Below are 22,488 nucleotides of genomic sequence, written 5' to 3'. Positions count from 1 at the left end.
TGTCTCATCCACGCATTGAGACTCCGGAGCTCTCCCTGCCTCTGGTGATCTGCGCGTGGAACAGGGAGCAGTTTTAAGAGCGCTACCTTGGAGGTTCTGGATTTAATCTTTCTACCCAAGAGCCTAAATTTGACTTCCAGAACCTCCCTCCCACATTTTCCTATGTCGTTGTTGCCCACATGTACCACGACAGCCGGCTCCTCCCCAGCACTGTCTAAAATCCTGTCTATGTGACGCGTAAGGTCCGCCACCTTCGCACCAGGTAGGCATGTTACCAGGCGATCCTCACGCCCACCAGCCACCCAGCTATCTACATTCCTAATAATCGAATCACCAACTATGACAGCCGACCTAACCCTTCCCTCCTGGGCAGTAGGCCTTGGGGAGATATCCTCAGTGCGAAAGGACAATGCATCACCTGGAGAGCAGGTCCTTGCTACAGGATCCTTTCCTGCTGCACATGGTTGATGCTCTCCCATCATGAGACCTTCTTCCTCCAAGGCAGCACCTGGGCTGCCAGCCTGAAGTTGGGACTTGACTACTATGTCCCTGAAGGTCTCTATATACCTCTCTGTCTGCCTCAGCTCCTCCAGGTCTGCCATTCTAGCCTCCATAGATCGGACTCATTCTCTGAGAGCCAGGAGCTCTTTGCATCGCATGCACATGTACAACTTCTCACCAGTGAGTAAAAAAATCATACATGTGACACTCTATGCAAAAGACTGGGAAGCCCCTCTCTTGCTGCTGGACTGCTGCTTTCATCTCAGTTTTGATCAGTTCCTAGTTAAGTTTTAGGTTGCTATGGGAGTAGGAATGTGTCTAACATCCTTTAAATGTATTAGTGAATTCACTTTGTGTCTGGTAGTGGCCTACCGGGGTCTGATCGAATTCTCAATAAAGTTTTTGTTGATGGTTTTGGTTTTTTTTTGTGAAAGTGGCACCTGCCTATAAATTAAGGGATGAGCTAGGGGTGGGTGGGTTGGGAAATACAAACAGTCTAACTTCAGTTAGTCAGCCAGAGTGACTCACTGTTCTCTTGATTAACAAATGTTGGTACCTATTCAAACCCAATCACACTACCTGAACACCTTTCCAAGGTGAGTAACTGAGCTGAACTATTCAACCTTTTTACTTAGATATATACTGCTCCTAGCTTATTTCTAGCTTCTGGCTACTTTTTGGGTTTGTTTTTTTTCAATACAAACACTCAGTTTGTATTAAATACAAACACTCAGTTCTTTAAAAGTCTGCAGAACACTCAGTTCTGCAGACTTTTAAAAATAAACACACTACCTATGCTTACTAGCTACCTTATTGACTGACTATTTAAAAATACAAACAGTCTAACTTGTTTATTCACTGCCTTTCTGACTATTAAAAGCACAAACACACTAAATAATATTCCCAAATAGTTAAATTTGCCCCAATACTTTTAAAAAAGACAATGTCCCAAGCAAAAACTTGGGATGGAGTAACCTGCAGTGGTTACAGCCTTAAGAGACAGATGATGATGTTTTCAATGTGGGAGTTTGTTTTCATATCAACCCTAAAGTGTTCCAGGCATTCATCTTATAAATTGTTGTGATCTATACATGTAATGACGGTATATAAAATGTCTAAATACAGAGGCAGTATATTTTCTGTTCTGTTCTTCATTCCTTTTTGGGTCATTCCTAATATTCTATTTGCTTTTTTGACTGCTGCCGACCTGCTTCACAATGAGCTGAGTATTTCAACGTGTTGTCCATGAGAATTCTGTTAGGCCGTGCTTCCATCAGAAACGTTCTCTGGAGAGCAAACTTGCTAGCCCCAGCATGCCTGCTGCATACAGCAATGCCACTGCTATTCGCTGCTGTTAGTCTCAGTGACCTGTGCCATAGGCACGGGTGCTCACCCATACACACACTATGTATATGCTCTTTTGAGCATCTTCTGTTGATGTTCCTTGTAATTTCTCTGCCTGATCCCCTGAACTGATCTTGGACTGCTTTTGGACCACCCTGGACTTCCCTGACCTCTTGCCTGCCTAATGGTTTCTGCTGATTACTGCCTGCCTTGACCTCTTGCTTGCCTACTGGTTCCCACTGCCCTCTCCGACCCTTGTTCGAACTGTCTTTCGCTTCCGGACAGCCCATGGGACCCCCCTAAGTCTTGCCAGTTGGTGAAGGTGAAGCTTCTGACAGACCTACTTCAGGGTTCATCCACCTACAGTATTGAGCCATTACCGTCCAAGAGTACACATTTCCTAACAGATTGCTGAGGCCATGGACATTTGGTGCATGTTCGGACATCCTCAGCTCGGTACTCACCCATATGTGAGGACTACCATCCTGCTTGTCCTGTGAGAAAGCAAATGTTGCTTACCTGTAACAGGTGTTCTCACAGGACAGCAGGATGTTAGTCCTCACGAAACCCGCCCGCTGCCCTACGGTGTTGGGTTCGTAACGTTTTGTTTAATTTTTCGGGACTGCCTGTAGCTTTCAAATAAGACCGAAGGGGACCCCTGCTGGCTGCAGGATTAGTGCCATGCTGGGCATGCTCAGTAGGGGCCAGTCAAAGTTCTGGAAACTTTGACAGAAGTTTTCCATAATTGGGCTCCATCCTGTGATGTCACCCATATGTGAGGACTACATCCTGCTGTCCTGGAACACCTGTTACTGGTAAGCAACATTTGCTATTTTATTTTTTCAGTCGCACCTTTTGCTACAAACGAGACTGAAGGAAGACCCCTGTGGCTGCAGGGATCATGGCATGCTGGGCATGCTCAATGTGCAATCAAAAGTTCTAGAAACATAGACAGAAAAGTTTTCCGTGATAGGGCTCCGTCCAGTGATGTCACCCACATGTGAGGACTACATCCTGCTGTCCTGGGAGAATACATGTTACAGGTAAGCAACTCTTTCTGTGTGGGTATCTATAACAGCTTGTTTTTTTCTGTTTTCCTAATTAGAGGTGATTTGGTGTTTAGGGCCTGTTTTAATATTGGTAGTGGTGTCTTTTTATAGGTAGGGTTGTTCCATTTGAGTGCATGCCATAATGCAGGTGTAACTCTGTGTGAATTAGTTTGTGTGCATTATTTCTGATCCTGGTACTATGTTATGTGCTATATTTCTGTACCCATTTCTCCAGTTTTGTATTGCATGCAGAGTGGCTTTTTTGGGTTTCCGTTCCAGTTTTTTTTTAAATTATTTATTGAAATTTAACAAATTATTTTCAATACACATCTTGATTTGAAAACAGAGATACAACATAGTAGCCTGGGCTTGTAAATATCGTGCTTGATTATACAAAGGAAAATATAATAGGAAATTAAAAACAAAACATATATATTCCAAGCCATTAGTATCTCAACCAAAGTCAATAATATTGGATCCAAGAGTTAAACCTGAGGAAAAAAAATTGAATCCAAATAATTTAAATTGGGAAAAGAAGCTGTTAAATAGGGTAGAACTATTTCACTGGCGAACTTATGTCATATTTTACACTTGCTCAATAATTATTGGAGAGGATCTTCTAGGTAAAAGAATTTTATCAGCAAGAAAAGCCAAAAGCTGGTTTGATTGGAAAAAAAATATGATTGTCCATGATATTTTGCAAGACACTTGCAAGGAAACTTTAATAGAAACATATCTCCTATTTCAATGACCCTAGGTCTTAACAGCAAGAACTGTTCCTACTTTTTTGTGTAGATCTAGAAAGATCTGGAAAAATATTAACTTTAAAGCCCAAAACATTTTCTGTACGATGCCGAAAACATTTTTAACGTCCTTCTTTGTCTGCCTCAAGCAGGAATGAAACCACCAATGTTGCAGGAACAATCGAATCCCTCTGAAAAGTTTCCAAGATTTCTGTAAATTTAACTGCGGAGGGGACAGTAGATGTTATGTTTTGAGTACCTTTATGATCCAAAAACAACTTATTCTTGATAGGAGGAATATAATAAATTCTTGAACTTTCTGTCTCCATATTTGTAATTTGTGGTCTTTCTGTACTTAAGGTTTCTCACAGGACAAGCAGGATGGTTGTCCTCACAAATGGGTGACATCGAGCATGGAGCCCACCACGGAAAACTTCTGTCAAAGTTTAAACAGAACTTTGACTGGCCCCTACTGGGCATGCCCAGCAAGGCACTGACCCTGCAGCCAGCAGGGGTCTCCCTTCAGTCTTCTTTTTTCCGCGCAGCAGTTGCCACGCGGTGAAAGGAGCTCTCTTACCACGTTCCTGACAGGAATTCGGTTTTTTTCTTTCCGAAGAAAATTTGCCCCTCAGGGGTCTCCCTTCGACAAATTTTTGTCACCTCCGCGAAAGCCGGTAAGTTTTTTGCCGATTTTCATCGACTGCCGTTGATTTTGGCCCTAGAGGCCTGTTGGCACTTACCAATCCCGCGGCTAAATTTGGCCCTAGGCCATGGCGACGGGGTTCCGTCGTTGTCCGGATTGCACCCGGACTATGTCAATCACAGATCCCCATCGGGTCTGTGTTCTATGTTTGGGAAGTGAGCATGATGTCCTGACTTGCACTAAATGTGCCCTAATGACACCTAAGGGTCGTAAAGCCAGGATGGAGAAGATGGGGCTCCTCTTCCATGCACCCACCCCAACGCCATCGATAGCATCGACGTCATCGGAACCGGCACCGTCGAAGTTGCACCACCACCGTCAACCCTCCGGTGACCGTCTTCCACCGATGACTTCTCGGCCGTCGACTCCTGTCCCCTCCCCGGATGGGCGAGGAGATCGGAAGGATAAGCATCGCCATCGACGGCATAAGTCTCGGCCCGTCGAGGATCCACAACCATCGACCTCTGAACAGGCCGAGCCACCGACGAAAAAGCCTCGGTCAGACCTGGCACCGTCCACGTCTCGTTCGCAGGCACCGAGGAAACCCTCACCCTCCCGGGGTGCGGGGGCCGTGATCCCACCGGTTACGGTGGTACTTCCGGCCCTGCCTCAGCCTCCCTCTCCCGTCGAGCCGGGTATGGTTACCCCTGGTCTCCGGGCAGAACTGGACCGGCTGGTCCAGGAGGCCATCGAGAATGCGATGCGAAGATTCCAGCCTCCACCGGCACCGCCTCCGGCACCGATTCCGGCACCGCCTCAGGCACCGACCTCAGCACCGACTCTGCCACCGAGGAGGGAACCGACCACCGAGCCTCTAGTGGAAGCGTTGGCACCGATACTAAATCGTATGGAGGCACTCATGCGCGCCCTTCCATCGGTGATTCCAGTAGCACCGACTACACCATCATCTCCGGAAGGACATTCATCGACAGGAGAAACACCGTTCCGGATTCCCCCGTCCGGTGTCGTTCCATCGGTGCCTTCACATACCTTTCCACCGATTTATCCTTCGGCTCCATCGATTCCAAGATCGGCACCGATTCCATCGGTACCCCCGAAGCCCTCGATGCCGTTCACAGTTCCGCTTGCAGCACCGATTCCATCGATGCCTTTGGATCCTCTACCAGGTCCTTCAGGACTGCAAGCCCTACATGATCCTTATGATACCTGGGGTGATGATACATCTTCAGATACAGATTTACCATCCCCACCATCTCCTACAGAGAGTAGAAAACGATCTCCTCCTGAAGATCTCTCCTTTATAAATTTTGTAAAGGAGATGTCAGAAATTGTGCCTTTTCAGCTGCAATCTGAGACCGATGACAGGCACCAAATGATGGAGCTGCTCCAATTTCTGGATGCCCCAAAAATCATCGCTTCCATCCCCATTCACCAGGTATTTCTGGATCTTTTAAAGAAAAACTGGGAATCACCTTCATCTGTGTCACCAGTTAATAAAAAAGCTGACTCAACATACCTCGTTCAGTCAGCACCAGGATTTCAGAAGTCTCAACTGGATCATCGCTCTGTTGTAGTTGAGTCTGCGCAAAAGAAGGCCAAGCGCCTAAAACCACACTCTTCCACTCCCCCTATCAAGGACAACAAATTCCTTGATAGTGTGGGCAGGAAAGTGTATCATGGGGCTATGTTGATATCTCGCATAGCTTCATACCAACTTTATATGACTCAATACAACAGAGCTATCCTTAAACAGATGCAGGACTACGCTGACACATTACCGGACCAATACCAGCCACAGCTTCAAGCCCTCCTTCACAAAGGATTTGAAGCTGGGAAGCACGAGATCAGAACGGCCTACGATATCTTCGATGCTTCCACGAAAGTCTCAGCTACTGCCATCTCAGCCAGACGTTGGGCTTGGTTAAAATCATCCAACCTTCGCCCAGAGGTCCAGGATCGTCTAGCCGATTTACCCTGCTTGGGGGACAATCTGTTCGGAGAACAGATTCAACAGATTGTGGCGGAATTGAAGGATCACCACGAGACGTTGAAACAACTTTCGTCTGTTCCATCTGAGGTATCCTCCAAACCACCACCTAAGAAGGACTCTAAAAAGTCATTCTTTCGGCCACGTCGTTATTACCCTCCGTCGACTAGGCCTCGTCCGGCTCGATCCTCCACCAGACCTCAGCTACGCCAACCTCGGAAACAAAGACCTGCTGTAGCCCCACCTCCCGGGCCTGCGGCAGGCCTTTGACTTCCCGATACGGAGCACATGCCATATCCCACTCCCCCACATCCCTGTAGGGGGTCGTCTGTGCCACTTTTTGCAGCATTGGATACGGATTACCTCAGACCAGTGGGTGCTGGCAATTATCGCACAGGGTTACCACCTCAATTTCATAACTCTTCCGACAGACTCCCCGCCTCTTCAAGCATGGAGTCTATCCAGCCACTTGACTCAATTACAACAGGAAGTATCCCTTCTTTTGCAATCAAATGCTATAGAACCTGTCCCTCCCTCTCAACGAGGCAAGGGATTTTACTCCAGGTACTTCCTAATTCCAAAAAAGTCAGGAGGGCTACGTCCAATTTTGGACCTTCGGGCCCTCAACAAGTACCTTCAAAAAGAAAAGTTCAAGATGGTAACCCTGGGCACGTTACTCCCTCTGCTGCAAAGAGGGGATTGGCTATGCTCCCTCGACCTCAAGGAAGCTTATACCCATATTGCGATAACACAATCCCATCGCAAATATCTGCGGTTTCTAGTAGGCCGCGACCATTATCAATACCGAGTACTACCTTTCGGTCTGGCATCTGCTCCACGAGTCTTCACCAAATGCCTCGTAGTTGTAGCAGCATTCCTCAGGAAGGAAGGTGTCCACGTATACCCCTATCTGGACGATTGGCTAATCAGGGCCTCCACCCCTCAGATTGCCCGGTCCTCCCTACAATTGACAATCAACACACTCCTTTCCTTAGGGTTTCTTGTCAATTACGAGAAATCTTGCTTCGTCCCATCTCAAACCTTATCTTTCATTGGGGCAGACTTGGACACCTTACAGGCAAAGGCCTACCTTCCGCTTCAACGGGTCCAAACTCTCATGTCCCTAGCTCACCAGCTCCAGTCTCAAGATACGGCCACGGCTCGCCAGTTCCTCATTCTCCTAGGACACATGGCATCCTCGGTTCAAGTCACTCCCATGACCCGACTAGCCATGAGAGTAACACAATGGACTCTACGACACCAATGGATTCAAGCTTTTCAGCCTCTGTCCTCCATAGTCACAGTCACACAAGCGCTGCGCCTATCCTTAACCTGGTGGACGACTCAGGTCAACCTCCTTCAGGGCTTACCCTTTCTTCCACCGGATCCGCAAGTAATCCTAACCACCGACGCTTCTCACATCGGTTGGGGAGCCCATGTGGACAACTTTCAAACCCAAGGGTTATGGTCCAACGAGGAAGCCGAACACCAGATCAATTTCCTGGAACTTCGAGCAATCCGCTATGCGCTCCGCACTTTCAAAGATCATCTCTTTCATCAGATAATCTTAATCCAGACGGACAACCAAGTGGCCATGTGGTACATAAACAAGCAGGGAGGCACAAGCTCCTTCCTTCTGTGTCAGGAAGCTGCGCAGATCTGGGCGGAAGCCCTCTCCCACTCCATGTACCTCAGGGCCACTTACCTGCCGGGAGTAGACAATGTATTGGCAGACCGGCTGAGCCGTGTCTTCCGACCGCACGAGTGGTCACTCGATCCTCTGATAGCGACCTCTCTGTTTCACAAGTGGGGTTCTCCCCGCATAGACCTCTTTGCGTCCCCTCAGAACCACAAAGTGGACGATTACTGCTCTCTCATTCGGAGCCAGCACTCTCGGCCGAGGGATGCATTCTCCCTCAAGTGGACAACCGGTCTGCTCTACGCATTCCCTCCACTTCCTCTTGTGTCAAAGACTCTCGTGAAGCTACGCCAGGACGGAGGAACCATGATCCTGATAGCACCTTACTGGCCACGCCAAGTATGGTTTCCAATACTCCAGGATCTCTCCATCCGCAGGCACATTCCTCTGGGAAAGGACCCGCATCTGCTCACTCAAAACGACGGATGCCTCCTCCATCCCAACCTCCAAGCCTTGTCCCTGACGGCATGGATGTTGAAAGGTTAGTCCTTCAGCCTTTCAACCTTTCAGATTCCGTTTCTCGAGTCCTGATAGCTTCACGAAAGCCTTCCACAAGAAAGTCTTACTCATACAAATGAAAAAGGTACACATCATGGTGCACTTCTCAGTCCCTTGATCCCCTTTCCTGTCCAATCTCCAAATTCTTGGACTATTTATGGCATCTCTCTGAATCAGGTCTTAAAACCTCTTCCATTAGGATGCATGTCAGTGCGGTAGCCGCCTTCCATAAAGGTGTACAGGGTGTCCCTATTTCAGTACAACCCCTAGTAACACGTTTTCTTAAAGGCTTGCTCCATCTGAAGCCACCCTTACGGCCTCCGGCCCCATCCTGGGACCTTAATCTGGTTCTTGGTCGTCTAATGAAACCTCCTTTCGAACCTCTGCACTCCTGTGAGTTAAAGTATCTCACATGGAAAGTGTTATTCCTTTTGGCTATCACTTCAGCTCGCAGGGTTAGTGAATTACAGGCCCTAGTTACCTATCCGCCTTACACTAAGCTCCTGCAGGACCGGGCGGTACTCCGCACTCACCCTAAATTTTTACCTAAGGTAGTTTCTGAGTTTCATATTAATCAATCCATCATACTACCTATCTTTTTTTCCCAGGCCCCACTCCAACTCTGGAGAACAGACCCTGCATACCCTAGACTGTAAACGGGCTCTAGCCTTTTACCTAGACCGTACAGTTTCTCACAGGAAGAGCACTCAATTATTCGTCTCTTTCCATCCTAACAAGTTAGGACAACCTGTGGGTAAGCAGGCTCTTTCCTCCTGGTTGGCGGACTGCATTGCTTTCTGCTATGAGCAAGCGGGCATCCCTTTTCAAGACCGTGTCAAAGCACACTCTGTGAGGGCCATGGCTACGTCAGTGGCACACCTTCGATCGGTGCCGCTTCCTGACATCTGCAAGGCTGCAACCTGGAGTTCTCTCCATACCTTTGCAGCCCACTATTGTTTGGACAAAGCTGGAAGACAGGACTCCATCTTCGGCCAATCTGTCTTGCGTAACCTTTTTCCAACGTGATGTACCAACACCCTTCCACCTTCCCGGTAGGGTGCGAATGCCCTTTACCAAATTCCACCCCAGTTGTAGTGCCTGTTGCACGTCGTTGGGTGCATTTGGTGCAAGTCAGGACATCCTCAGCTCGGTACTCACCCATTTGTGAGGACAACCATCCTGCTTGTCCTGTGAGAAAGCAAATGTTGCTTACCTGATGTAACAGGTGTTCTCACAGGACAGCAGGATGTTAGTCCTCACGAAACCCGCCCGCCACCCTGCGGTGTTGGGTTTGTTTTGTTTTTACTTTCTAGGCACTGCCTGTAGCTTTGAACATCAGACTGAAGGGAGACCCCTGCTGGCTGCAGGGTCAGTGCCTTGCTGGGCATGCCCAGTAGGGGCCAGTCAAAGTTCTGTTTAAACTTTGACAGAAGTTTTCCGTGGTGGGCTCCATCCTCGATGTCACCCATTTGTGAGGACTAACATCCTGCTGTCCTGTGAGAACACCTGTTACATCAGGTAAGCAACATTTGCTATATCTGTGTGTATGACAGAGGTTGAAGTATTTAACTAGCATGTAGGCTAGTAAAATACCTCATCTTATTTGTTGTGTTTTCTCAATAGGACATGCATTGGTGGTGAACTGCTTTCTTTTTATTAGTAGGGCTATTGCGCTTGGTGGTAGAGGGAGTTTGGGTTGTTGTTACTAAGAACAGAATATTTCTTTTGTATGTGAGTTGTACAGGCAATGTTCTAATTCTGCTTTATACCCATTACTGAGGGTTGGGGGTGGGGTTAGCTTTGTGACTTTCATGTTAAGTGTGTCATGCATGTGGGAACTATCAGGTGTGTCCTGACAGAAAATAGGTTGAGAACCACTGGTTTAGAGTAATAACAAGTATAATTCTTGCTAGTTGGGTATTCTGTGACAACCAAATTTGACATAAGATGTTGCACCCATATTGCCTGTCCCCTGTTCCTTCTGTCCCTAGCTGAGGTGTCCATCAGTGGGTCCAAACAAACATTCCAAATTCATCCAACAATGAAAGGAGGTAGAGGAAAACTCTTCCAATTTCCCAGTCAGTTGTTTAAAATACTCCTGTTGGCTATTGTTAGGACCATACACATTGACTAAAGCAAAATGTTTATCGTATAGGGAACACTCAATAGCTGTTAAGCATCCCTCTGGATCAGACAGGGATTTAAATATGTTTAGTGGACAATTTTATGTATCAGAATACATACACCTCTACTCTTGGTATTAAAAGAGGAAAAGAACACTTGTCCCACACATTCTGTTGCCAGTTTATGTTCTGAATCAGAAAGATGTTTCCTGCAGTAAAACAATCCTTGTTTTCCTGGCGTGTAGCCAGATGGACTCAGAACGAATGGGTATAGTATGCTCGTGCTAGCAGTTGGAGACGGATCTGACGTCAGCACGGGTATATATACCCCCACAGGAAGCGTAGCAACTCAGTAATTTCCGTCTCCAAAGCAGTTTGGAGAGCCTGCACGCTCGCTGAGCGTGTTTTCCAAATCTACTTTCTATTTTCTACTTTCTACTTTCTTTTCACTAAAACTTCTACAACATCGAGCCCCGCACTCCTGTGGTGATACCCTAAGGTCCCTCCCCCAGTAGAGTTTCCCGGGGTGATTTCCGTGATCCCCTGGAGGTTTAGGTCCTCGGTCCGGTGGCCGAATCGCGGCAGGGACGTAGCCCCCGGGCGAGGTTCGGGTGAGGCATACGAGGCGCCTCGGTCCCGGCGTGGACGAGGCAGCGGGTGCATATCCTCACACGCGGCGGTGAAGGTACTTGCCCTCTCCCCCCCGCAGCCGGAGATCGCCCGGGTTCCAGCCGGGAAGCGCCGAGGATCAGGTAAGGCGTACGTCTTTTACTTCTGGTCTCCGAGGAACCGAGGATCGGCGGCGTGGCACGCCGTGGAGGGCGCCATTTTTGTGGCCTTGTTCAGGTATTGAGCGCCCGTAATAGGCGCGGGTCTATGACTAAGCGCATACTCTATTCCTCATTGTGCGTATATTGCATTATTGCTGAGAGCATATTGCATACCATTGAGCGTGTATTGCTAACCGCTTATTGCTGAGAGCATATTGCATACGATTGAGCGTGTATTGCAACCGCTTATTGCTGAGAGCATATTGCATACAATTGAGCGTGTATTGCTAGCCGCTTATTGCTGAGAGCATATTGAATAACATTGAGCGGGTATTGCTAACCGCATATTGCTGAGCGCATATTGCATACAATTGGGCGTGTATTGCTAACCGCTGATTGCTGAGAGCATATTGAATAACATTGAGCGTGTATTGCTAACCGGATATTGCTAGGAGCATATTGCATACAATTGAGCGTGTATTCATGACCACATATTGCTGAGAGCATATTGCATATCATTGAGCGTATATTATTAGCCGCATATGGCTGAGTGCTTGTTGTCTTCAGCATATATTGCTGCCGCATATTATTATTAAGCGCCTGTTCTATTAAGCGTATATAGCTGCCGCATATTATTATTATTAAGCGCCTGTTGTATTAAGCGCATATTGCTGCCGCATATTATTATTGTGCGCCTGTTCTATTAAGCGTATATTGTTGCCGCTTTTTATTCAGCGCATACTTTTCAATGGAACAGAACGCCTCAGCGTCTTCAGCGGGGGCGCTACCTGCCTCTGGCATTAAAGCCCTCGGCCTCTGCTCCGCTTGCCAGCTTCGAGCCACGCACAGTGAAGAGCCAGACTCCCTATGTGCCCAATGTGAGGAGGCCGTGGGACCCTCGGGCCAGGACCAGTCTCAGCCACGATTTGCTGACAGCTCCCCAGGGGCTACCCCGGATTTAGCGGGCAGTCTCGACCAATCGGGAATCCCGGGGGATCTTGTACCCTGGCGATTAGAGGCTGCTTCAATTTCCTGGGTGGATCTCTTTAAGGGGATTCATGCCTTTGTACAGATGCAAACGGCTTCCCGTCCAGGCCCTGTTGTTCCTGCTGTTTCTGCGGTTCCTGCGGTGGCTGCGACTCCGGCGGCTGCTGCCGCTGCGGTGGCAGCTCCTGCGGATCCTGTTCCTGGACCCTCACGCCCTTATCGTGAGCGGGACCTCCCGCCGCTGGACAGTCCAGATCAGTCAGACCAGGAGGTTTCACCGGACGAGTCCGAACTCCCGGACGAGGGGGAACTTCCCCCAGGGATTGAGCCATATAGAACCATGAGGCGGTTCTTCCCTAAGGAGGATCTCTCCGACCTGGTGTGTGTGTCTGGCGGAGTTGGATATTACAGGTCCCAGCGCTACCGTACCCTCTGCGCAGAACCCCCTGCTGGAAGGTCTTCGTCCTACAGCCCGCCATTTTCCATTCTTGCAAGCAGCACAACAACTGATTGATTTAGAATGGGCTGTACCAGCGGCTTCCTTCAAAGGGGGCCGAGCCCTGACGGGCATGTACCCACTGGCACCGGCTATCCAGGACCTGCTGGCGTGCCCTCATGTGGACACCTTGATTAGCGCTGTGGTCAAGCGCACTACCATTCCAGTTGAAGGGGGGACGGCCCTCAAGGAGCCTCATGACCTGCGACTGGACGCCATTCTGAAACAGACTTTTGAGGTGGCAGCTCTATCTTTGCGGATCGCAACCTGCTGCACAGTGGTGACGCGTGCATGTTTGTCACAGATCAGGAACAACGCTCCAGCAGCAGACATAGAGTCAGCTCTCTCGTTCCTCACGGATGCTGCATCAGACCTAGTCCGAACAACAGCCAAGGGGATCTCATCCTCCGTAGCTGCCAGGAGGCAGCTCTGGATCCAGAAATGGTCAGCCGATGCGCCTTCAAAGACATGCCTCACCAGATTGCCCTTTAAGGGCTCTTTCCTGTTTGGCAGCGACCTTGATAAACTGGCCAGCACATGGGGCGCTTCTCCAGTACCTCGACTGCCGGAAGATCGGTTCAGGAGGAACCAGCGCGCCTTTCCAAGGCCCTCCAGGGGTAGGACTCCCAGCGCTTCGTTCCCTACAGGGGTCGCTACCAGGCACCTCGTCCTCAAGCCCGGAATCAGTCCTTTCGGACCAAGCAGCACAAGAGGGGAGCAGGCCCGGGCTCAGGTCCTGGCCGCACCTCACAATGAGAATCCGCCGATCCATCTGGGGGATGAAGCCATAGGGGGCAGGTTAACCCTCTTCTACCCCAGATGGGTCGAGATTACGTCGGACCAGTGGGTCCTCGCCATCATCCGAGAAGGGTATTATCTGGACTTTCATCACCTCCCTCCAGACAAGTTTGTGGAATCTTCCTGTCCCACACACAAGAAGGCAGCATTGGAAGCTACCCTGGCGAGGCTCCTGTCCTTGAAAGCCATCATCCCAGTACCTGCCTGGGAAGTGAATTCTGGACACTATTCCATTTATTTCATGGTACCCAAGAAAGGGGGCACCTTTCGGCCCGTACTGGACCTCAAGTCAGTCAATCGATACTTAAGGGTCCCGAGGTTTCGCATGGAAACTCTGCGCTCCGTCAAGACCGCAGTACAGCCAGGGGAATTCCTCACGGCATTAGACTTGTCGGAAGCCTACCTGCATATCCCGATCCATCCAGATCATCAGCGCTACCTACGCTTCAAGGTTCTAGGACGCCACTTCCAATTCAGGTCTGCCCTTCGGGTTGGCCACGTCACCGCGGACCTTCGCCAAGGTGGTCGTAGTGGTAGCAGCGGCACTCAGACGGGAAGGAATTCTGGTCCATCCCTACCTAGACGACTGGCTGATCAGGGCGAAATCTCGAGGGGAGAGCCAACGGACAACTGACAGAGTGATCGCCCTTCTGGAAAGCTTGGGCTGGGTTATCAACCTCAGCAAGGGTTGCCTACAGCCTTCCCAGTCACTGGAATACCTGGGAGTACAGTTCGATACCCAGGCAGACAGTCAGTCTCACTGCCAAGAGAAGGTTGAAACTTCAGACGCGTATCCAGTACCTGATGGGAGCCAGTCGGCCCATAGCTTGGGATTATCTGCAGGTTCTCTGTCTCATGGCATCCACCCTGGAAGTGGTACCTTGGGCAAGGGCCCATATGAGACCTCTACAACACTCTCTGCTCTCTCGCTGGAGCCCCCGTCTACGGAATTATTCCACGCACCTACCTCTGCCGGCCAGAGTACGGACCCAGTTACGGTGGTGGTTGCAGTCCAACCACATGAGCAGGGGGTCGAAGATGTCCTCCCCCACGTGGACTCTGCCCACCACAGATGCCAGCCTGAGCGGCTGGGGAGCACACTGCGAAGGACTCACCACACAAGGGCGGTGGAACAGAGAAGAGTTGGCGTGGAACATCAACCGTGTAGAGGCTCGGGCAGTCCGATTGGCATGTCTTCGATTTGCTCACAGACTGAAGAACAGAGCAGTCAGAGTGATGTCCGACAACGCCACCACGGTGGCATACATCAACCGTCAGGGCGGAACCAGAAGCCGACAGGTATCTCTGGAGATCGCCCCACTGATGGCTTGGGCAGAGGCGAATCTTCAGGACATCTCCGCCGTCCACATTGCCGGGAAGGACAACACCACGGCAGACTTCCTCAGCAGAGAAAGCCTAAATCCGGGAGAGTGGCAGCTGTCACCCACAGCCTTCCAGATGATTGTGGATCACTGGGGGATTCCAGACATGGATTTACTGGCGGACAAGTCCAATGCTCAAGTACCCAGATACTTCAGCCGCAAGCGCGACCCGTTCTCACACGGAATCGATGCCCTGGTTCAGCCATGGCCTCCAGGGACTCTGCTATATGCCTTTCCTCCATGGCCTCTGCTGGGCGCCATCATCCACAAGATTCGGAAGCACTGGGGCCTAGTTCTTCTGGTGGCACCAGACTGGCCAGGAAGACCCTGGTACGCAGACATGAGAAGACTACTGGCAGGAGAGCCCCTTCCCCTGCCTCCTCTCAGGGACCTTCTACGTCAAGGTCCTATCCTTCACGAGGATCCGGCTCAATTCTCTCTTACGGTCTGGCCATTGAGAGGGCTAGACTGAAGAAAAGAGGTTACTCGGAACCCGTGATAGATACACTCCTCCGAGCTCGCAAGTTTTCCACATTCCTCACCTATGTAAGGATCTGGAGAATATTTGAAGGATGGTGCGACACTCATGGCACCAATCCACATGCGACCACAATCCCTATTGTGTTGGATTTCCTGCAAGATGGACTTCAGAAGGGTCTCTCCCTTAGCTCCATCAAGGTTCAGGTGGCTGCGCTGTCTTGCTATGGTCCCAGGAGGGATGGCAAGACCATTGCCAAACACCCAGATGTCTCTCGCTTCCTGAAAGGAGTCAAGCATATTCGTCTGCCGCTGAAGTGGCCTGTGCCCTTATGGAACCTCAACCTTGTTTTGGATTTCCTCGCGGGATCCACCTTCAGACCCCTTCGAGGCCTGTCTCTCCGTTCTCTAACCTTGAAGGTGGTGTTCTTGCTGGCGTTGTGCTCAGCACACCGCATCTCAGAGCTACAAGCACTGTCCTGCCGCGATCCCTTTCTCAGAATCACTCCTGAGGCTATCCATCTTCGTACGGTTCCCTCCTTTCTACCTAAAGTGGTTTCACTGTTTCATCTTAAACAAACCATATCCTTGCCTACCACGGCGGGTTTGAAGAAATCTGAAGAAGGGCGTTTATTACGCCATCTCGACATTGGCAGATTGCTGCCCAGATATCTGGAAGTGACACAAGAAGTACGAAAGACTTCTGTTCATCCTGCACAGCGGGAAGAAGCAAGGTGAAGCGGCCTCCCGGCCCACCGTCGCCTGCTGGATTAAAGAAGTTATCAGAGCAGCTTACGTGGAGGCTGGGAAATCTCCACCTCTACAAGTCAAGGCTTATTCTACCAGAGCACAAGCGGCATCCTGGGCAGAATCCAGGATGCTGTCGCCTGCAGAAATATGTAAAGCGGCGACGTGGTCCTCCCTCCATACCTTCTCCAGGTTCTACCGTCTGGATGTCCAGGCCAGGGAGGACTCTGCATTTGCGAGGGCGGTCCTACATGGTCCTCAGGCATCCTCCTGCCCAGGCTGGGAGTAAAGCTTTTGTACATCCCATTCGTTCTGAGTCCATCTGGCTACACGCCAGGAAATGTTGAGATTACTTACCTGATAATCTCCTTTTCCTTAGTGTAGACAGATGGACTCAGCATCCCGCCCAGCTGCCTGTGTACATGGGTTTCACCGATTCAAGGTAAGCCATGTCATTTGTTTACATAAGAGCGTGCATTCTACCTGGTGTCAACGCCTTCCGGTTGTGACTGCTGGCGGTCTCCAGCTACTATCAATCGGTCAGGGGAATCCTGTTTCACTATTTCACTGAGCGTCAGTACACACATCTATAACAGCTTTTGCAAGGAAGATTACTGAGTTGCTACGCTTCCTGAGGGGGTATATATACCCGTGTTGACGTCAGATCCGTCTCCAACTGCTAGCACGAGCATACTATACCCATTCGTTCTGAGTCCATCTGTCTACACTAAGGAAAAGGAGATTATCAGGTAAGTAATCAACATTAAAGCTTTCCTCAGATTTGCCATTTAGTCCTGGAAGATGCTGTGCCCGTTCTTTAATCGTTGAACCCTTATCTCTTTTCCCACACCCTCTTTTCTAGTCTTATTTGATTAATGCTGTTCTCTGTTGCGCCTCTACTCTGCTTCCTTCCCTCATAACTGTGGCTGATGCTGCCTCTTACTTTTCTTTTCGTTTAGTCATTCAAACTATCACAACTACCTTCCTCATATCTCTTCTGTCCTCTAATTACCACTGTGTTTCATTTCTCATCACACATTCCCTTCCCTGTTTCTTCTATCTTCTCTTGTACGTCTCCTCTGCCTCCCATTGTCCCCACTTTAACATTCATGAAGTTGCAGTTGCTGCCTTCACTGTATCTGGTTTCAGTTTATTTGGACTGTAATGCTTGTTGGTAGCTCTGCCTTCTGTGAAATGTTTTATTGGCACAGCTTCTCTCAGAGGAAACTAAGCCCTAGTGAGGGCTGCAGCAGAATGGGAGAGGAGTAGGATAAAAGGGAAAAATAGGTGATGTGAAGAATGAAGTGATAAAGGATGGGATGAATAGGGAGAAGGAGACAGGATGAGATGTATAGGAAAGGGGAGGGAATAAAGGAAGAGTCTGGAGTGGAGAAAGGATTGGGAGAAACTGGCTGTGTCAAGCAAGTTGAGTAAGAGGACAGGGGTAAAGAATGTAAAAGGAAGTGAACACTAAAATAGGCAAAGGGAAAAAAATCAGATGCACACAAGTTAAGTAAAATATTTAAAACAATTACTGCAAAAAATCTGTAGCAAAATTGATACAGAATCTCACAGTGCCTCAAAATTTTCTAACCCTTGTGCAGGAAACTAGTGGCCCTGATTATAGTCTAGCTATTATTTTGAAATGTGTAGATTTAAGTAGAAAGACCACATGAACTCAGCTATGGGTAGCTTAACTATTTTGTCAAGTGGAATATCTGACTTATTGTCAAGTGAATGCATTTTGGATATATCTGTCACTTTGCAGTATGTAACTTATTTTTTATACAGATACACCATTCAAACATGCATTAAAATTAAACCATCACTATTTAAAAAAATTAATTAATTTAAAGCATTACTGGTAATTTTTCAATTTATTTAATGTTCTTGAAGTTTGCATGCACATGAAAATTCTAACACACGTACTTGTGCAAGGGACAAACTACATGTATTAAGAAGTATAACTTACTACGGTTTTTTATTTTACAGGCTTATTGCAAGACAGCTTGCCAAAATTCATGCAATTCATGCTCACAATGGCTGGATCCCAAAATCTAATTTGTGGTTCAAAATGGGGAAGTATTTCTCTCTTGTTCCTAAAGAGTTTGAGGATCAGGAAGTGAATACCAGGTAATGTTTCTCTTTTCAATATTGAACTGAAGAAGCAGCAGCAGCTAAATAAATATATAACTGTTCTTTTTTTGAAAAGCAAGGCTGAATCACCCATGTCTCTTGGGTGATTTCATCTGATGTGCTGAAAGAACCCATCTCTCTAACTCACAGGCTGATGCATAGCTTTACCCACATTTGAACGCTCATTTTGTGAGTTTTACGCTTTCAAAATGGGCATTCAAAAATGTGAGTATTCTTAGCACCTTCGCTTGGAAATCCAATGCAAACTGTTAGCACTAAGTACTCCCCGAAGAGAGGTGCACTGGCCCTAACCTGGGTTTATTGGCATGTATAGAGATGGACTCAGGACTGGTGGGTTATGCTCCCCTGCCAGCAGATGGAGACAGAGCAAGCTGATGTGTCAGTATATATACTCTTGCAGTGACCCCAGCCTGGCAGTATTCTCTGGACGTGCATTTCCCTATGAGGGATTGCTTCGGGTTTTTAAGAAGGAGAAACTTGAATTAAGGAAACGAAAGCCCCGCTGTCCTGCAGTGATACCAAAAGGTCCCTCCCCGAGTTGAGAATTCCTAAGGTGATTTCTGTGGTCCTTCAGAGGTATGCCTTGGTCCGGTAGCTGGGTTTCTCGGTGTGGACTTAGCTGCTTGTTCAGCTGACAGGCAGTGGGTGCAGAAGGCCGAGCATGGCGGTAACGGCAGATGCCCTATCCTCTCTCCCGCAACCAGAGACTCTCTGTAATCATCTGGTAAGCGCTGAGCTCAGATAAGGTTTAAAAAAAAAAAGTTTTACCTTCGAAAACAAAGGGGTTTTAGGACTTCCTCCAGTCTCCATGCTAGACACACTGTCGTTCGTTCCTGCTCCCGTTGGGGTTGGGGAACTGGGCAGCCTGGCGGGTTGAGCAGCCCCTATTGCGTGGTAGGCCGCGGTGGCGTTTTCGTGCACTCCTCTGCGTGCTTTGCTGCCCTCTACAGGCCGTCATTTTGCGCAGTGCGTCAGTTCTGTGCATGGGTTGTGCACTCAGTTTTGGGCGTGGCTTTTGAGCGTACAAATTTTTGAACTGTTTTAAATGCTTTAGCTTGGCGTATAAGTTGTGCGTGTGCCTTGCTGCGCCTACTTCTCTGGCGCGTAATTTTTGTGTGCATAAATTTTTGAGTGCGAGCCGTTCAGACGCACGTTTACTGCTGTGATGGCACCGGTAAACAAGAAGCCTAAGCGCCTTTCCCTTTGTGTTGCTTGACCTATCTTCTAACAGGTCAGCGCTGTTCAGACGCTCAGGGAGAGTTGTCTTCCTCGGAGTTTGCTAAGCCTAGCTCCTACCATTCTGATGATGGGTTGGTTATGGCCTTGGCTGGAGGGACGCCAGACCTTGGTTCTCCTTTGACTGGCTTCTCTGCAGGAGAGGGCAGCTCTGTCGGCCCCCGCTCCAGTTCCTTCTGGGCTTGGTTTGGTCCCAGCTGCTTTTTCTTGGGTGGAATTCTTTTCAAGGCTTACAAGCTTTTCTTCAGGTACAGTCCTCCACTTCATCCATTCCTGTCAGGTCAGATCCTCAGCCAGTGGCTCCTCCCTCTTCCAGTCCTATGCTGAAGCGCCAGGGCTTGCCTCAGCTCCCTGCAGGTTGTCCTGACAGGAACCCAGATGGCACTGATGATGATGCAGATTTTGATTCACTGGAGGATGGAAAAATCCCTCTGGGTCTGGAACCTTATCAAACCATGTTGCGGTTCTTTCATAGAGATGAGCTGCTGGCCCTGATTTCCTAGACTTTGAAACAGTTGGGTATTTCTGGTACAGATGCTATGTCTAAGCCGAAGACATAGCATCTGTACCATATAGGCGTAAAGCCTCTTGTTTTTCCCCTGTGAAGGACGCCATTCAGGAATTGATTGACCTTGAATGGGAAACCCCCGAAGCAAATTTTAAAGGGAGTCTGATATTGGAAGGCCTGTACCCCCTGGATCCAGCTGTGAGAGAACGTTTGCGTTTTTCCAAAGTGGTATGTGCAGTCTCTAAGCAGATGACTGTCCCCCTGGAGGGAGGAGCGGCCTTGAAGGATATGTATGATAGGAGGATCGAAGCTATCCTTAAGCCTTTGAGGTAGTGGCAATGACTTTATAGATCGCTTCGGTTTGTGCCCTAGTGGTTGATCTTGTCTGCTTCTCTCTTAGGAGGTGGCTGATTTTGGAGGGAATTCCAGAGCCGTTATGGAGCCTACTGCCACCTTTTGAGCAGACATGGGCTGCGATTTGGTCCATACCTTAGTCAGGGGAGAGGCTTTGGTGATAGCGGCCAGGCGTCAACTCTGGTTATGAAATTGGTCAACTGACAGCCTCCAAAGCTAATCTTAAAAAGATGCCCTTTAAAGGCTCATTCTTGTTTGGGAGTGAGTTAGAGAAACTGGCCAGTAAGGGGGTGAATCTCTCATTCTTTAGTTGCCGGAGGGTAAGAAGCAATTACAGTGCCCCTTTGGTAAGAGGGGTTGTCTCCGGGGTTCCAAGCAGTTTCGTCCCTTCAGAGGGTTGACGGGTCTCAGTCCTTTCGTCCCTGAAGCCCAAGAGAGGAGCGAGATCTGGTGGCGGATCTTCCTGAGCTTCCCAATGAAGGTTTTCAACCCACCTTCGGGAGCAAGAGATAGGGGAATGCCTCTCTCTTTTAACAGAGATGGGTCAAGATCACATTGTACCAGTGGATCCTGGAGGTGATATGAGAAGGATATGCGCTGGAATTTCGCAGTATCCCTTGAGGTGTTCATGGTGTCTCCTTGCCTCTCCCCGCAGAAGAAACAGGCAGTGGAGTTTAAGCTTCAAAGGCTCCTCAGGCTGAGGACTGTGGTTCCAGTGCCCACATCTCAAGAAAGTATGGGGCGATATTTCTTTTATTTTGTTCTGCCCAAAGAAGGAGGGTTCCTTTTGTGATAATGGCCATGCAGATTTCAGACCTCCTGAATCTGTCCAAGGTCTTCCTTCATATTCCCATCTGTTTGGAACACTAATGTTTTTTGTGTTTTACGGTGTTTGGGCTCCATGATCTGTTTTGGTTGCTGCCACCACCCCTAGAACCTCTTACAAGTTATGGTAGTAGTAGCGGCGGCCTTGATAAGAGAAGGGATCCTGGTGCACCCATACTTGGACGACTGGCTGATTCAAGCCAGGTCTCAGGAAGAGAGCCACCTGGTGACACACAAGGTAATCTTCTTGTTGCAGGAGCTCGGTTGGGTGGTGACCCTGGCCAAGAGCAGTCTTCAGCCATCCCAGTCGTAGTATCTGGGGTTTCGGTTCGACACGAGACAGGATAAAGTTTCCTGCTGGAAGTTTGAATTTAGAAATTGATGTTCAGGGTGCGTCAATTGGTGAACACTATATGCCTGACGGTATGGTCCTATCTACAGGTACTTAGCTTGATGGAGGCAACCCTGGAAATGGTGCCATGGGCAAGGGTGCATATGCATCCACTTCAGTGCTTGCTGCTGTCTCATTGGAACCCACAGTCTCAGGAGTATTCAGTTTGGCACCATTTGCCGATGGAAATTTGCTCTCACCTCCAGTGGTGGTTGCAGGAGGCTCATCCGAGAAAGCGAGTTTCCTTGTCCTCTTCGACCTGGTTGGTACTTTTGACAGGGTTGGGGAGCTCACTGATGCCCAAGGGCGTTGGAATGCCGGAGTCCCGCGGGAACATCAATCGCCTGGAAGCCCAGGTGGTCCTGTTGGCATGCTTGCAGTTCAGTCTCAGGTTATAGGATGAAGCGGTCCAAGTGATGTCTGACAACATGACATCAGTTGCCAGGGAGCAACCAAGAGCCAGCAAGTTTCGCAGGAAGTAGACCAACTTATGGAAGGACATCTATGGATATATGCCTCACATTGCAGGAAAAGATGATAATGTAAGAGTGGACTTTCTCAGCAGGGAGTGTTTGGACTCAGGAGAATAAGTGTTAGCTGAGGCGTTTCAGCTGATTGTGGATCACTGGGGCCTTCCGTTCCTAGACCTGTTGGTGACTTCTTGCAATGCAAAAGTTCCTAGATTCTAGAGACACGGGGGGATCTGTGGTCCTTGGGCATAGATGCTCTTGTACAGGTATGGCTGGAAGACT

The 22,488-nt window shown here is 48.9% G+C and overlaps 1 protein-coding gene across 1 annotated transcript in view; it reads left to right on the top strand.

Moving 5' to 3' along the window:
• ETNK1 (ethanolamine kinase 1) overlaps nt 1–22,488 on the top strand; it is a 409,480-nt gene that overhangs the window by 146,067 nt on the left and 240,925 nt on the right. The window contains 1 exon segment of the mRNA XM_029600112.1: nt 18,228–18,398. Coding sequence (XP_029455972.1) covers nt 18,228–18,398 — 171 coding nt within the window.

Source organism: Rhinatrema bivittatum, chromosome 4 (genome assembly GCF_901001135.1).
Source record: "Rhinatrema bivittatum chromosome 4, aRhiBiv1.1, whole genome shotgun sequence".
Lineage (NCBI taxonomy): Eukaryota > Metazoa > Chordata > Amphibia > Gymnophiona > Rhinatrematidae > Rhinatrema > Rhinatrema bivittatum.
Note: the sequence above shows the minus strand (reverse complement) of the source record. Positions and strands in the feature narration are given on the sequence as shown.